Genomic DNA, 13314 nt, shown 5'->3' with positions numbered 1-13314 from the left:
TGCCTGTGTTACACTGTCCCATCTTACATAAGTCACAATAAGCCTTTGTTACTTAGTTACTTTCAGACTATAAAAGCCATGCATTGGTTTCACAAGTATAGCTGAACAGTCTACACATGATTATGCCACGATTGCCATGAATTTCACAGAGTTTTGCAGTGCACTCCTTGAGAAGTTAACTGAAAAAAAAAAAAGCATGAGACTGTTTCTCCCCAGAAGAGAGCGATTATAAATAAAGTGAGGCGTCTTACTTCAACTTTTTTATTTTGATGCTTAGGCCATCTAGACGCGTGCAGACATAAAATCCAGCCTTGAATTTTTTGAAAGACACGTATGTTTCAGACGTGTAAAGCCGCCCAAGCCTTTTGACACGCCGTGTCAAGATTTCGGGTACAAGTGCATGCTTAGTGAAGTGCAAGAGTCCTGGCAGTACTTCCTGAGCCCAGAATTTTTCGCAGAACTCTATCCTTTCAACATGGAGATGTGGGGGGTCTCCTGGTGCGTTTCCCTCAGTCCATATGACAAAATCGCACCAGTTATGGCCCGTTACTGCCATCTGGCCTTGCACCTGATAGAAATAGGCGTGGTCCCGCTTCAGCTCCGCACCTTCTTCGGTGAGTCTGCAGCAGAAGTTTCTGTCACTGCAGGCGTCCTCACACGTTATCCCTTTTTTTGAAAAAGGGCATTTCACTTCTAGTAGGCCTTCTTTTCCATCTACAACAACAATTCTGTCTGGTGAAGCAGCTAAGAAGGGGTACTGGCAGTGGACGTGAAGTCCAGTTTCCCGGACTGCCACGCTCGAGTCTCTGGCCTGCAACAGTTTCACATAAGCAGCTACGGCATCTGCTTCGTGCTGTCTGCCATATACGATTGCTTCGGAAGTGGCTCTGTCCCAAGGGTACAGTAATGCCTTTAGCAAACTGTCCGGTTTTGTACACCGGCAGATCCTTTTAAACATCGATGCTGTTAGCCGTCCAACCTGTTCTGCATGCCACTTCTTGTTAGATGCTTGGCCGACTGTTTGGTGGCATATCAGATCCCTCTCTGTCTGGCTTAGTGGCTTCATTGTTTTCATGTACGATTGTACCTCAGTTGCTGCAGCCTCGCTCCAGAGGTCATCGCTGTCCTCTATGGGCTTCTTTATGTTGCATGGTGGCTTTGGCTTGGCTTTATCGTGGCACATGTATCGCAGAGCATGCAGATCGGGACAGGCGGTCGCCAGCTTATCCCTCAGTGACTGAATGGCATGTGGACTAGGAAGTGGGCCATCAGCACAGGGGTCATAATCGCGCTTCCGTTTCCCACGTGTAGGCTTGTTTATGAAATACTTTTGGAATCTGATTTCACCCAGAGGCTTTCTTGCCACTGGTTTCTTTGCTGTAAGTAAACAGAAAATAGGGTACTTCAGTTATGCTGCTAAAGAGAGCACACATGTGAGTGATAAGTACATTTGTGTTGAGAAAGGGAGCATATGCACGTGCACAAGCATGGCTGTTCAACACATGAGGAAGTGTGTTTGTTCGTGTACTGTGCTTTGTGGTGTGTAAATGATGTAACACTGTTTATTAATAAACTGGCATGACTGAGCAAGCAGTCATGAAAATGCAACGCTGCGAGCCTGTTTCTCTATGCATATTTTGTGAATGACACATAATGGTATGTGAACGCAACGTCATGTTCACAATAGCGGTAATTTACTGGTTTGAACATCCACTGCTTACACGAATCCTGGAGTGCAAGTTGCGTCTCCAATCATTTATTATGCTTGGATTCCCGGCTGTTAAAAGGTTTCTGAAAGCGCTCTCCATTGTAGTATGAAATACACGAGACGGGTAGTACCAGGACAAGCGCTGTCCTGCGTTTACACTGCGCTATGTATTCTCTGCAACCATGATTAACTAACATGCTAAAACCTACTACCCTTCGAACTCGTATTTGACCTGCACTGTGTCATGCAATATGCTTTGTGCTCGGCACTGTATGGCTGAGCTGCTTTTGTGCCATTAAAATATATCGCGATCATAATATGCTTGCACAGGGTACTTTGTAGGTATATACTTAGCTGAAACTCGAAGTTCTTAGTGGCAAGATGGGCAACACAGGATCGTTAAGGACATGCATTGGTGGAGTAATACCTTCAGCAGGGACTATCCACTTGCAGGGTACGTCCGTGCAGGACGGTGCATGTTCAGCTCTGGCGGCAGCACTAAACAGCAGGCCTGCTACATGTTGGCAGGTTTCACTAAGTCTGAAAGAAAAAAAAAACTGTTGTTCACAAAATCAACGGACAACCTCGAACATGTATTTACAGACGCTAAGCCCGCGTCTTGCAACATCGAGCTTTTTAGGTAGCACCGCAATGAGGTAAAGTACTCGATAGACGTGATCTTGTGAATGCAACAATGTGTACCACGGCAGCACACAGTCTCGCGTATATCCGTACATTGTAACGGTTCGCAAAAAAAGCTGCCATTAGTGCGCGAGGCTGCGCTTCGATGTATAAGCGCAAACCATGATTGATATAGTAGCACGGGTCGTTTATAATCACAAAAGCGGGAGCTGCAGCAGGTATAAGCACTGGGGTAAACTCCTGTCCTATGAAGAGAACGTAATGTTCCGATAAGGGAACTGCATGCTCCCATTACACTCGCAAGCGCATAGGCGCAACATTTGTTTACACACATTTTCGGCAATCGGTGATTTGCACTACAGACGCTAGTAAAATCAAAATATCTCACCCAGCAACACAGTCGCAGTGCGCTCCAACGATGCGACCGGTAGCCACGACGAACCATGCCGTTGTTACATACACGCCGGACTTCATGGACGGTGCGCACGCCGCTCTCACCAGACCTAGTTCGTCATCAGATGTTTGGAGGTTCAACTTCAAGTGTTTGACGTATCCTTCTTCCTTGAAGGACCAGCCGCGATGAGCCTGGCGAACGGTCGAAGTAGCGGAGTGTAGGTACCGCCACACGTCGTTGTTGCTCAGGCTGCAACGCGAAAAATCCTCGCTCCATCCCGTTTCCACAAACGCAAACGGGATGTTTTCTTCTTCTATCATGTTGTTTCCGTAAGCAGCGCACGTTTCCGGCAAAGAAACAACAGTAAATCAATAAAACAAGCGCACGCGAGCCGCCGAACGCTGCCTAGCACATGTTAGTTCACGAATGCCTTTCCAACCAAAAGCGCGAGCGCTGCTTCCCTGTTTAGACGGCAGGTGGCGCTCGCTTTTCCGCAAATGGTCCATTTTTCGCGCGATCAGGGCCGATTTGCATTGGGCTCGGTCCAGATCAATCGCCCCTACAATGCCACTTGCGATTAAGTGTGATTGGGATTGATATGATCGCGGTTTCGTTGACGTCTGCACCAAACATGATCCGGACAGGTTTTTGCCGTGTAACAGCGGTCAGTGTTGATTACGAAATCCGATCCGGATTGGCCCTGATCGCAATGAAAGAGCCCGCGAGTAAAGACACTTCAAAGTCCAGTCGCGCATTACGGTCTGTTAAAAAGATTGATAGAATGCCAAAATTAACGCTCCCTTCATTTTATGCAGGCGACAGACGCCCAGTCACTATTTCCGAACTCTCCAAAAGCAACAATCAAGTGTTGCGGTGTTGGCAAGGTTCCATTTGGCGTTGCATAAATGGTTGCCAGACTGGAAGGGTGGTTGTTGCCAGACTGCCGCTAAATTTGGCAGAAAAGTTTTTTCTGTAGTGGCTTCTTCGCAAAAGTTTGGTGCTATCCGCGGTGCACTTCTTAGCTGAAAATTTTTCTCCTGTAGTTGTGGCTTCTCCGTAAGAGTTTGGTGCTATCCGCGGTGCACTTTTTTGGTGCGGAGCGAAGTCGAGCGCGGTGCTGCCGTGCAATTAAGAGGCCGTTTCAATTCCGTTTTAATTAACGGAAGGAACCGAGCCTAGCAGAAGTCGAGCACGGTGTTGCCGTGCAATTAAGAGGCCGTTTCAATTCCGTTTTAATTAACGGAAGGAAACCGAGCCTAGCAGAAGTCGAGCGCGGCGCTGCTGCGCAATTAAGAGGCCGTTTTAATAACGGAATGAACCTCCCATTACAGAAGTAGAGGCGCGTTCTCTTGCTGTGTGCGCAGCTGTGCGATTAAGATATCGCGTCTCAGTATTAGGGATTATGGGGAAAACTGATTAGAGTCGCAGGAGGGGATGCGCTGCCCCCCTTCCCCCTTACTTTTCTTTTTTTCTCTCTCTCAGCTGATCGTGTCGCGTCGACCGCGCGCTACGACGGGGGACGCTACGCTTCCGCGGATAGCACCAAACTCTTGCGGAGAAGCCACAACTACAGGAGAAAAATTTTCAGCCAAAAAGTGCACCGCGGCTAGCACCAAACTCTTACGGAGAAGCCTCAACTACAGGAGAAAAATGCTCCAGAAGACGTCTTCGGTGACAAAATGTGCGCTGCAAACCTTCATTGGCGGCTTAGAAGTGTGGCAGCTTGGGCTAGTTGGTATGGCATGACGATAGTTATAGCGCGAGAACAAAACGACGACAGAGACAAGAAGGACACAGGCTTGCCTAGACGAAGCTTCACCACCCACTCCTTCTTGAGTCGCACGTCCAGCGGAGACGAATGCAGGCTTATCTCATCCTTCACCGCTCTGTTCGTGCACTGAAGCACGCAACACATCCTGTTGCTTTTAGATTTTTTTTTGCCATCGCCTGCATGAAAGTTGGTAAGAAACGAGAACCCCGCCTGGCTCCACTCAACTGATCATCTCTGAGATTTTGCTCTGGCCGGCCGCTACGTGGCGCGACCGTCTGTGTGCATTGCGAATAGATACGTTTTTTTTTTTTTTGCTGCTATAAATCACTTGATCTTTCTTATGCCCCTCCTGCCTGGACCAAAATTCTTGTCTGCAGTATGTCTTAATTAATAAATAAAATAAATAAAAATATTCAGCTCGTACTGCATCACCTCGCACGCATCTCAGCAATCGTCGTAAATGCACCGCTGTAGTCTTCTTTCGCTGCGAACAATTACATGGCATGACACAGCTTCTTGATCCTGGTGCTTGTATTAGAGTTAATACTTGAACATTATTTTAAATTTAATTGATACAATTAGATGTGTACAATGCTGCTCACCCTCCTTGCCCCAGATCTTTGAGAATTAAGTGCTCTAAAAGCAGAATTTATGTACTCGTGCATACCTAGAATACAAACTGCCAAACAAATAAACCAAAACCCCGAATCCAGTGTGGAACCACAGTTACTGTGAGTGGTATATGTCACAAACAGTATAGAATAAACAGAATTGAGTTTGCGGAGATGAGTATTGCAGGAAGTCTTACTTGAAGGCAATATTGATGAATCCGAGAGATTATGGTAAAATTTTCGTTATTTTTTTTTCGTTTAAACAATAGTCGTGCACACGTGAGGGGCAGGGGAGTGGGCGGCAGCCCCTTTGTCGAGGTGGGTGCGCCCCTTACATTGACATAATAGGCAGGGTGGGGATAGGGTGGGGAGGGGCGCAGACAGCTCCATACATTAGCACAATATGCAGGGGCAGGGGGGAGAGGGCACACTGCGATGAACCTTTGCCCCCCTCCCCCTGAAGGGGAACTCAGCGCACGCATATGATTTAAACAGTAACTTGTGATAGTCACAGCACCGCTACGTAATGCAGGATGAATCTGCACATATGGAATGAACATCCTGCCGATTTCTGAAAAAACAAAAACAAACAAACTGAGACGCTGCTTTCTTGTGCTTCGTGTTGTTAACCATTTGTCCTCGCATTGCAATCTGGGAGCCTCCAATCCGATGTGATCATTATCAGCTAATAGATGGTGGATGGAGCTACCGTTAGAATGTTGACCCTGGAATTGTATTCTAAACTAAACAAAACAATACAATTGTTTTCTCATGTCAAGAAGCGTTACTTTACGGGTAACCATGCACTGCAGTGTCGCTTTCCGCTGCAGTTTAGTGCAACAAATTGAGAATGACAGGTTTTAGTACAAAAAGTTGCAGCTTTTTAAAGGTCTTGATATTAAACTTCAGTTATAAATATACGCGGGCGCTACAAAACTTAAAAAAAAGGAGGCTAATTCTACCGAGATATCGCATGGTAATCATAATTGACTCGTAAAATGAATAAGTGTCTTGCATTTGTCTATATTACAATAAACTTAATACATGTCCTTTTGCCAGTTTTTTTTTTTTTTCGTTGACTGCCAAACGATAGCAGGAGATATGCGGTAAAAGTTATACTCATCTTGGTGTGGGAACTCTATAGACAGGTCGGACGGGAGTTCTAGTACCGAGGCAAGGCACATTGGTGGTGGTTTTCTAGATGAGAATTTATTCGCGTATTGCTAGGTGTAGATGCCGGAGATATAGTTAAGGTGTTTCTTCATAACAAGCTCGGAAAACGCGTGTTCGAAGTGATGGACGTTCACCGAAGGCCACGACTCGCAAATGACTTTCACTGTGCTTTGCAAAGTGTACATACGAGGCGGATAGTTTGCAGAACTAGCGCAAGTAGAAGAACTTGACGAGCACGGTGTTCGCTGGAAAACCGTTCAAAGCAATATTTCCGTTGGGGAAGTGTCAGTCTAGCCCATTTTAGAACTGGCGCGTCGCATGTGCTGCGTGTAGCGTGAGGATAACTTTATAAGTATACTACTACAAACTTTGCACACTAACGTGCACAAAAAAGCTTGAAAAAATTTTGTCATCGCTTTACATATTTTAAACAATTACAAGAAAAACCAATATTTATTTAATTTGCACAAAAATCAAGCAACAATGTACATAAATGTTTTTTATTGTTAGGCAACAATGAAACAACAAAAAGTTTTGAATAAAATTGACCACAAGCTATCAATAAATATTGTTTTCAGTGTAATAATATAGTAATAATAAAAATAGTTTTGCACTTTAGCTGTGTGTATTTTGTGAATATCAAAATCTGGCAACCACAAAACATGGAAGTTCGCTTACAATGTTATCAAGGCATTCGGTAATATTATTGTATTCGCATTATTGCTTAGCTATAATTATTGTACTAAAACAAAAAATTTTTGCCACAAATATGTTTTTCAACATGAATTAAAAACAAAAATGTTGCTTAACATCACTCGACTGATGGTGGTTTCGTTTCTGCGGTTTAAAAGGCGTTGCGGCGAAAGTTGGCAAGAGTTCGTTGGCTCGCGTTCTTTGGACTTCGACGACGTTTGATGAACTTGGGATAAGTTTTTCCGACGCTGCAAGACGTATGATTGCTTTTCACGAGATTAGAACGTTTATCAAAGTTCTTGCTTTTATCGTTGATTAGCGCAGCGGTATTTCCTAGCAGACGACCAAACGTCACTGGGGCGAGTTCTGAATTCATTGCCTGCACGTACCAAGTGTTCTTTTATGGCAATTGCCGCCTGCTTACCTTCAAAGTGAGGTGGATGCATTGCTTATGTACAGACGCTCGTACATTTGGGAAGTCATCAAAGAGTGCTGGGCTTTCCGGTTTCGCATTCAGCAGTGAAAGCGAAACCAATCGGTATTTCACAAGTGGCGGGTTTTCGGAATTCCTAAAGCGCCAATGCGCTTTAGCTGTTCGCAGGAAGGACTATAGTGGCCAGAAAGGTTTTCCTTGTGTCATCGACGGGCAAGGTGATGTCATCATCATCGCAAGGTGCACATGTGGCGAAGAAATCAGATTCTGTGCAGCGCGACGCGGTGCTGTTTGTTGCTGGTGCGCTGGCAAGTGCCGGGGTAGGTAGATGACGGGCGGCAGCTTGTGGCAGCGAAACCGCGTCCCTGCCGGAAAACTGCTTCCTAAAACACTTACTTCAACTGTAGATATTATCGCTAATTATCTTCGCGGCAGAGATAGTAGGAAATAAAAATAATTTGCACTATTCATATAGCCTACAGATGCACAAACTATAGGAGTTCGACGTATTTTCGCCGCGCGTACACAATTTTAGTTGTCTTAGGATGAATCGAATTCGTGGTCGCTTGGAAAAGGAAGAAGGCACTATTTTCTGCAGCCCTTGCGGGAGCACGGCTCAGCGCCTTGTATGGGGATGGGAGGAGTGGGGATATAAAAGAATACAGGAAAGACATAGTTAGATAATGAAATAAGACAGGCAAGAGACAGATAAAGAAAGAGAAAAGAAAGTTGGGAGCCGGTCAAAGTTCGAGGACGGGGAACAACACGGGGCTTCACGGCGTCAGGAGGTCGCAGAGGGCGAACCAGTCGGCGAGAGCTACGCTGGCGTAGAAGATCGCGGGCAACACAACCATTCAGCTTGAAATTCTCCGAGCAACTCTTTCTTAGGAAGGCATCTACCTCACAACGCAGTTTATATATATATATATATATATATATATATATATATATATATATATATATATATATATATATATATATATATATATATATATTGGAGGAGCGTTTGTCGCCGGATCCGGGAATAATAGGAGAATAAAAGGAGTTTGACTCACAAGTGAAAAGATTTTTTACTTGACGTTTCGACCGTGGGCCCGGCCTTCGTCAGAATGAAACAAAACACAGCAATGGTAACCACTTATATGCCAGTTGGTCACATGGATTGTAGATAGGTACAATCAATACACGTGGAAAAATATATATATATATATATACACGTATATATATATATATATATATATATATATATATATATATATATATATATATATATATATATATATATATATATATAAGAGAAAGAAGTGTATACCTAAGGGCTCGTTTTCCGTGTTTTTAACACAATAATAATGAGATATAACAGACAGTAATGCCAAGGAATGTACAGGGGAAGTTATTAACATTAATGGAATGTAAATAAGAAGAAAGAAAAGTGGATGAAAAAATTACCAACTGTAAGCAGGAATCGAACCTACGACCTTCGAATTACGCGTTCTATATATATATATATATATAGTGTGTGCAGTCGAAGTTGGAGGCAGGGTAGTTAGACAGGAAACTAGCAAGCTTTCCCAGGAAACGAAGAACCTAATTAAGCAGCGTCAAATCATGAAAGTGTCAAGTACAACAGACAAAACAGAACTGGCAGAGCTTTCGAAGTTGATTAATAGACGTAAGGTATGCGATGTAAGAACGTATAACATGGAGAGAATTCAACACGCTCTAAAAAACAGAGGAAGCGTCAAAGCAGCGAAGAGGAAACTTGGGATAGGCAAAAGTCGGATGTATGCACTAAGAGACAAAGAAGGCAAAATAACTACCAATATGGACAGGATAGTTAAAATAGCGGAGGAGTTTTACAGAGATCTGTACAGTAGCCGAGACAACCACGACCTTAATACTATAAGAACTAGCAGTCACCCAGATGACACCCCACCAGTAATGATAGAAGAAGTCAGAAAAGCTTTGGAGAGCATGCAAAGAGGCAAAGCTGCTGGTGAGGATCAGGTAACATCAGATCTGCTGAAAGATGGAGGACAGATTGTGTTAGAAAAACTAGCGACCCTGTTTACGAGGTGTCTCCTGACGGGAAGAGTACCAGAGTCTTGAAAGAACGCGAACATCATCTTAATACATAAGAAAGGAGATGACAAGGACTTGAAGAATTACAGGCCGATCAGCTTGCTCTCTGTAGTATACAAGCTATTTACAAAGGTAATTGCTAACAGAGTAAAGAAAACATTAGAATTCAATCAACCAAAGGAACAAGCAGGATTTCGAACAGGCTACTCAACAATTGACCACATTCATTCTATCAATCAGGTAATAGAGAAATGCTCAGAGTATAACCAAACATTATACATAGCCTTCATAGATTACGAGAAGGCGTTTGATTCAGTAGAAATATCAGCCGTCATGCAGACACTGCGGAATTAGGGCGTAGATGAAGTATATATAAACATTCTGAAAGAAATCTACAGGGGATCAACTGCTACCATAGTGCTTCATAAAGAAAGCAACAGAATACCAATCAAGAAGGGTGTAAGGCAGGGGGACACAATCTCCCCAATGCTACTTACCGCGTGCTTACAGGAGGTTTTCAGAAGCCTAGAATGGGAACAGCTAAGGATAAGAGTTAATGGAGAATACCTTAGTAACCTGCGCTTTGCCGATGACATTGCATTGCTGAGTAACTCAGAAACGAATTGCAACTCATGATTACGTAGTTAGACAAGGAGAGCAGAAAGGTGGGTCTTAAAATTCATCTGCAGAAAACGAAAGTAATGTACAACAACCTCGGAAAGGAGCAGCGCTTCGAGATAGGTAATAGTGCACTTGAAGTTGTAAAAGACTATGTCTACTTTGGGCAGGTAATAACCACAGAGCCGAACCACGAGATTGATGTAACTGGAAGAATAAGAATGGGGTAGAGCACGTTCGGCAAGCCCTCTCAAATAATGACAGGTAGATTGCCACTATCCCTCAAGAGGAAGGTATATAACAGCTGTATCTTGCCGGTACTTAGCTACGGAGCAGAAACCTGGAGACTTACAAAGAGGGTTCAGCTTAAATTGAGGACGACGCAGCGAGCAATGGAAAGAAAAATGGTAGGTGTAACCTTAAGAGACAAGAAGAGAGCAGAGTGGATTAGGGGACAAACGGGGGTTAAGGATATCATAGTTGAAATAAAGAAGAGGAAATGGGCATGGGCCCGGCATGTAGCGCGTAGACCAGATAACCGCTGGTCATTAAGGGTAACTAACTGGATTCCCAGAGAAGGGAAGCGGGTTAAGGGGAGACAGAAGGTTAGGTGGGCAAATGAGATTAAGAAGTTTGCGGGTATAAATTGGCAGCAGCAAGCACAGGAACGGGTTAACTGGCGGAACATGGGAGAGGCCTTTGTCCTGCAGTGGACGTAGTCAGGCTGATATATATATATATATATAGAGCATCGAACGCGTTATTCGAAGGTTGTAGGTTCGATTCCTGCTCACGGCTGTTAATTTTCACCAACTTTTCTTTCTTCTTATTTACATTCCATTTGTTCTAATAACTTCCCCTATACATTCCTTGGCATTACTTCCTGTTAGATCTCATTAATATTGTGTCAAAACACGGAAAAACGAGCCCTTAGGTATACACTTCTTTCCCTTATATATATACATATATATATATATATATATATATATATATATATATATATATATATATATATATATATATATATATATATATATATATCCACGATCATACAGGAAAACTAAAGAACTTTTTTGAACGTTTACTATACTTATATTATTAGAAGCCTAGTCAACTTCTTGTCAAGATTCTAAGAAGGCTTTTGCTAGATTTTTTAACACCTTCTTTAGACATTTATTTTTCATGCAAACCAGCTTGTTGAGCGTTTCCCGTGGTTAATTTGTTGCATCATGTCAGCGTTTTACAATCGGTGCATTTAGCTGTTCACTGTTGAGAGCGACAAGTAAGGACAGCAGCGTAATTTGGCACAAAATTATTGCTAGCACTATTCTAATCAGCAAAATTGGTGCCATATTTGTTGAATGAATATAATTAGTGACTGTCGTCTATCATTACGATAATCTGTTTTGCTTGGAGACAAGACAGGCTTTTAAACGTCAACAGAATAAACAGATTATTGTTTCTGGTGTTGCCTGGAATGCATCATATTGCACATCCAAAAGTAAATGGAAAATTTCAACAAGTATTCTTGCAGAGTTGTAACCTTTATTGTACATAACAATGACTGTGGATTTTGTCCCAAACTTGCATGTTTTATAGTAACTATAATTATACAAAGCAATTTTGTGGCTGGCCAGATACTTGTCCAGGAACCTGCACACATACAAAAGGCACAAACTGTTCTTTTCGAGCAGACTTCTATCAGTGCAACGAAATTTAACAGGCTAGCTTGGCAAACAAATTGTCCCAGTGGCAAATATATGAAGGTAGAAAATGTCTCACAGCGAAAAAGCAGCAGTCGAACAAGTATTTTTTTCTCACCCAGTGCGCTGAAATTCAGGTATGTTAGAACCATGAGTAGTCGAAATTATTGGGTTTCACTACAAATCTGTGTTTCACAATCAAATTGTCGTTTTGGCAACACCCCGAATTCGAATTTCATTCTAAAATACTCGCACAAAAGACAGTGCAGTAAAAACGCTACAGTATTCCAGAATGCCTTCTGTCAGTCATAATTAACAATGTTAAACATGGTTGGGTATCACTGTAATATATTGCACTAGATTAGGTATTGGCAAAGTTAGGTATGATTAAATATTTCAGTAGAAAATCACTTAATTGATTGCACCTACGGCATTAAATTTGAGAAGACAATGAAATAAAGTTACAAAAACAATAAAACAAAGTATTCAGTCAATATTACAGTGAAAATAAAACCATTGATCTGCTACAACCTTATTGCAATGTAAAAAGTTCAATTTTAAGTGACTAACTGCAGATTACACAAAAATTAAACATGACATAAAACCTTAGAAAGCAGCACTGACACATTCAGAGACGTGCTTTGTGCTTGTAATAAAATTCAGCCCTAAGAACAGAAAACTGCCTTTTCAGATAAGTTATATGTCCAGGGGGACACAAAGTAAGACAATAATGCTGTCAGCTGCCCAATTAACTAAGAATACCAAAATTTTGGTGCCTACAGAAAGTGGGTATGTTTGCATAGAACAGTTTGTGGCAGTGACGTTTCTACACACTCCCACATGGAAAAATTCTTCGAGCATGTCTATGCTCTGAGATATTGCACTCGAAAGTGTATTGTGCTTTTCATGATTACGCATGCAAGGCAGTGAGGATCAGCAAAACATTACTCTGTGGTGGGACGATCAGTCAGTGCTTGCTATCACCAGCAGGTAGTAAAAAAGTAACTATTATAATGCTTGTCTATGGCTTCGACCCATGGTCAAATGATATGCGGCACCTCAGGGAGGAGTAGCTGTGTGCTAGTGCTCACTGTCCTGCATGCATAATGATACAAGCCACTACTAAACTTTTCAGCGGGGCATCTGAGCAGAGGTGTGCCAGAATTCTTTGGACCTATGTAGAAATGTGACTGGCTCAATTTTTTAATATGTGCATGGCCGCCTGCTGCAGTCACTAATACGTTCATTACTGAACATTATTCAAGGGCACGGCTGACAGTGATAATTATTGTTGCACATTGTGTTCCCCTGAACACTTAGCTATCTGCAAAGGTGGCATTTACACACACAACTCACAGCACAGACTTTTTAAACAAAAACAAAAGGCCTAATATTGAACATCCTGAACATGCGAGAGACTTGAATACAGCAACCAGGTGGCTCAGTGAAGTTCCCTTTCCATAGAAAACAGAAGCCATGCGCTGCT

The 13314-nt window shown here is 42.7% G+C and overlaps 1 protein-coding gene across 1 annotated transcript; it reads right to left on the bottom strand.

Moving 5' to 3' along the window:
* Positions 1–102: 102 nt before the first annotated feature.
* On the bottom strand, positions 103–3745 carry LOC142776070 (uncharacterized). The gene is made up of 3 exons (XM_075878958.1): positions 2739–3745; positions 2136–2248; positions 103–1377 (listed from the first exon to the last, which is right to left on the bottom strand). The coding sequence occupies exons 1-3, from the start codon at positions 3062–3064 to the stop codon at positions 248–250; spliced, it is 1569 nt and encodes a 522-aa protein (XP_075735073.1). The 5' UTR covers positions 3065–3745; the 3' UTR covers positions 103–247.
* Between the last annotated feature and the right edge of the window lie 9569 nt (positions 3746–13314).

Source organism: Rhipicephalus microplus, chromosome X (genome assembly GCF_043290135.1).
Source record: "Rhipicephalus microplus isolate Deutch F79 chromosome X, USDA_Rmic, whole genome shotgun sequence".
Classification (NCBI taxonomy): Eukaryota; Metazoa; Arthropoda; class Arachnida; order Ixodida; family Ixodidae; genus Rhipicephalus; species Rhipicephalus microplus.
The sequence above is the reverse complement of the archived record's forward strand: the minus strand, read 5'-3'. Positions and strand labels throughout refer to the sequence as shown.

Coding starts and splice junctions, on each gene's coding strand:
- LOC142776070 (XM_075878958.1), bottom strand. CDS start 3,064: ATGATAGAAGAAGAAAACATCCCGTTTGCGTTTGTGGAAACGGGATGG. Junction 2,249..2,738: donor CACTGCGACTGTGTTGCTGG/GTGAGATATTTT, acceptor TTTTTCTTTCAG/ACTTAGTGAAACCTGCCAAC. Junction 1,378..2,135: donor GTGGATAGTCCCTGCTGAAG/GTATTACTCCAC, acceptor GTTTACTTACAG/CAAAGAAACCAGTGGCAAGA.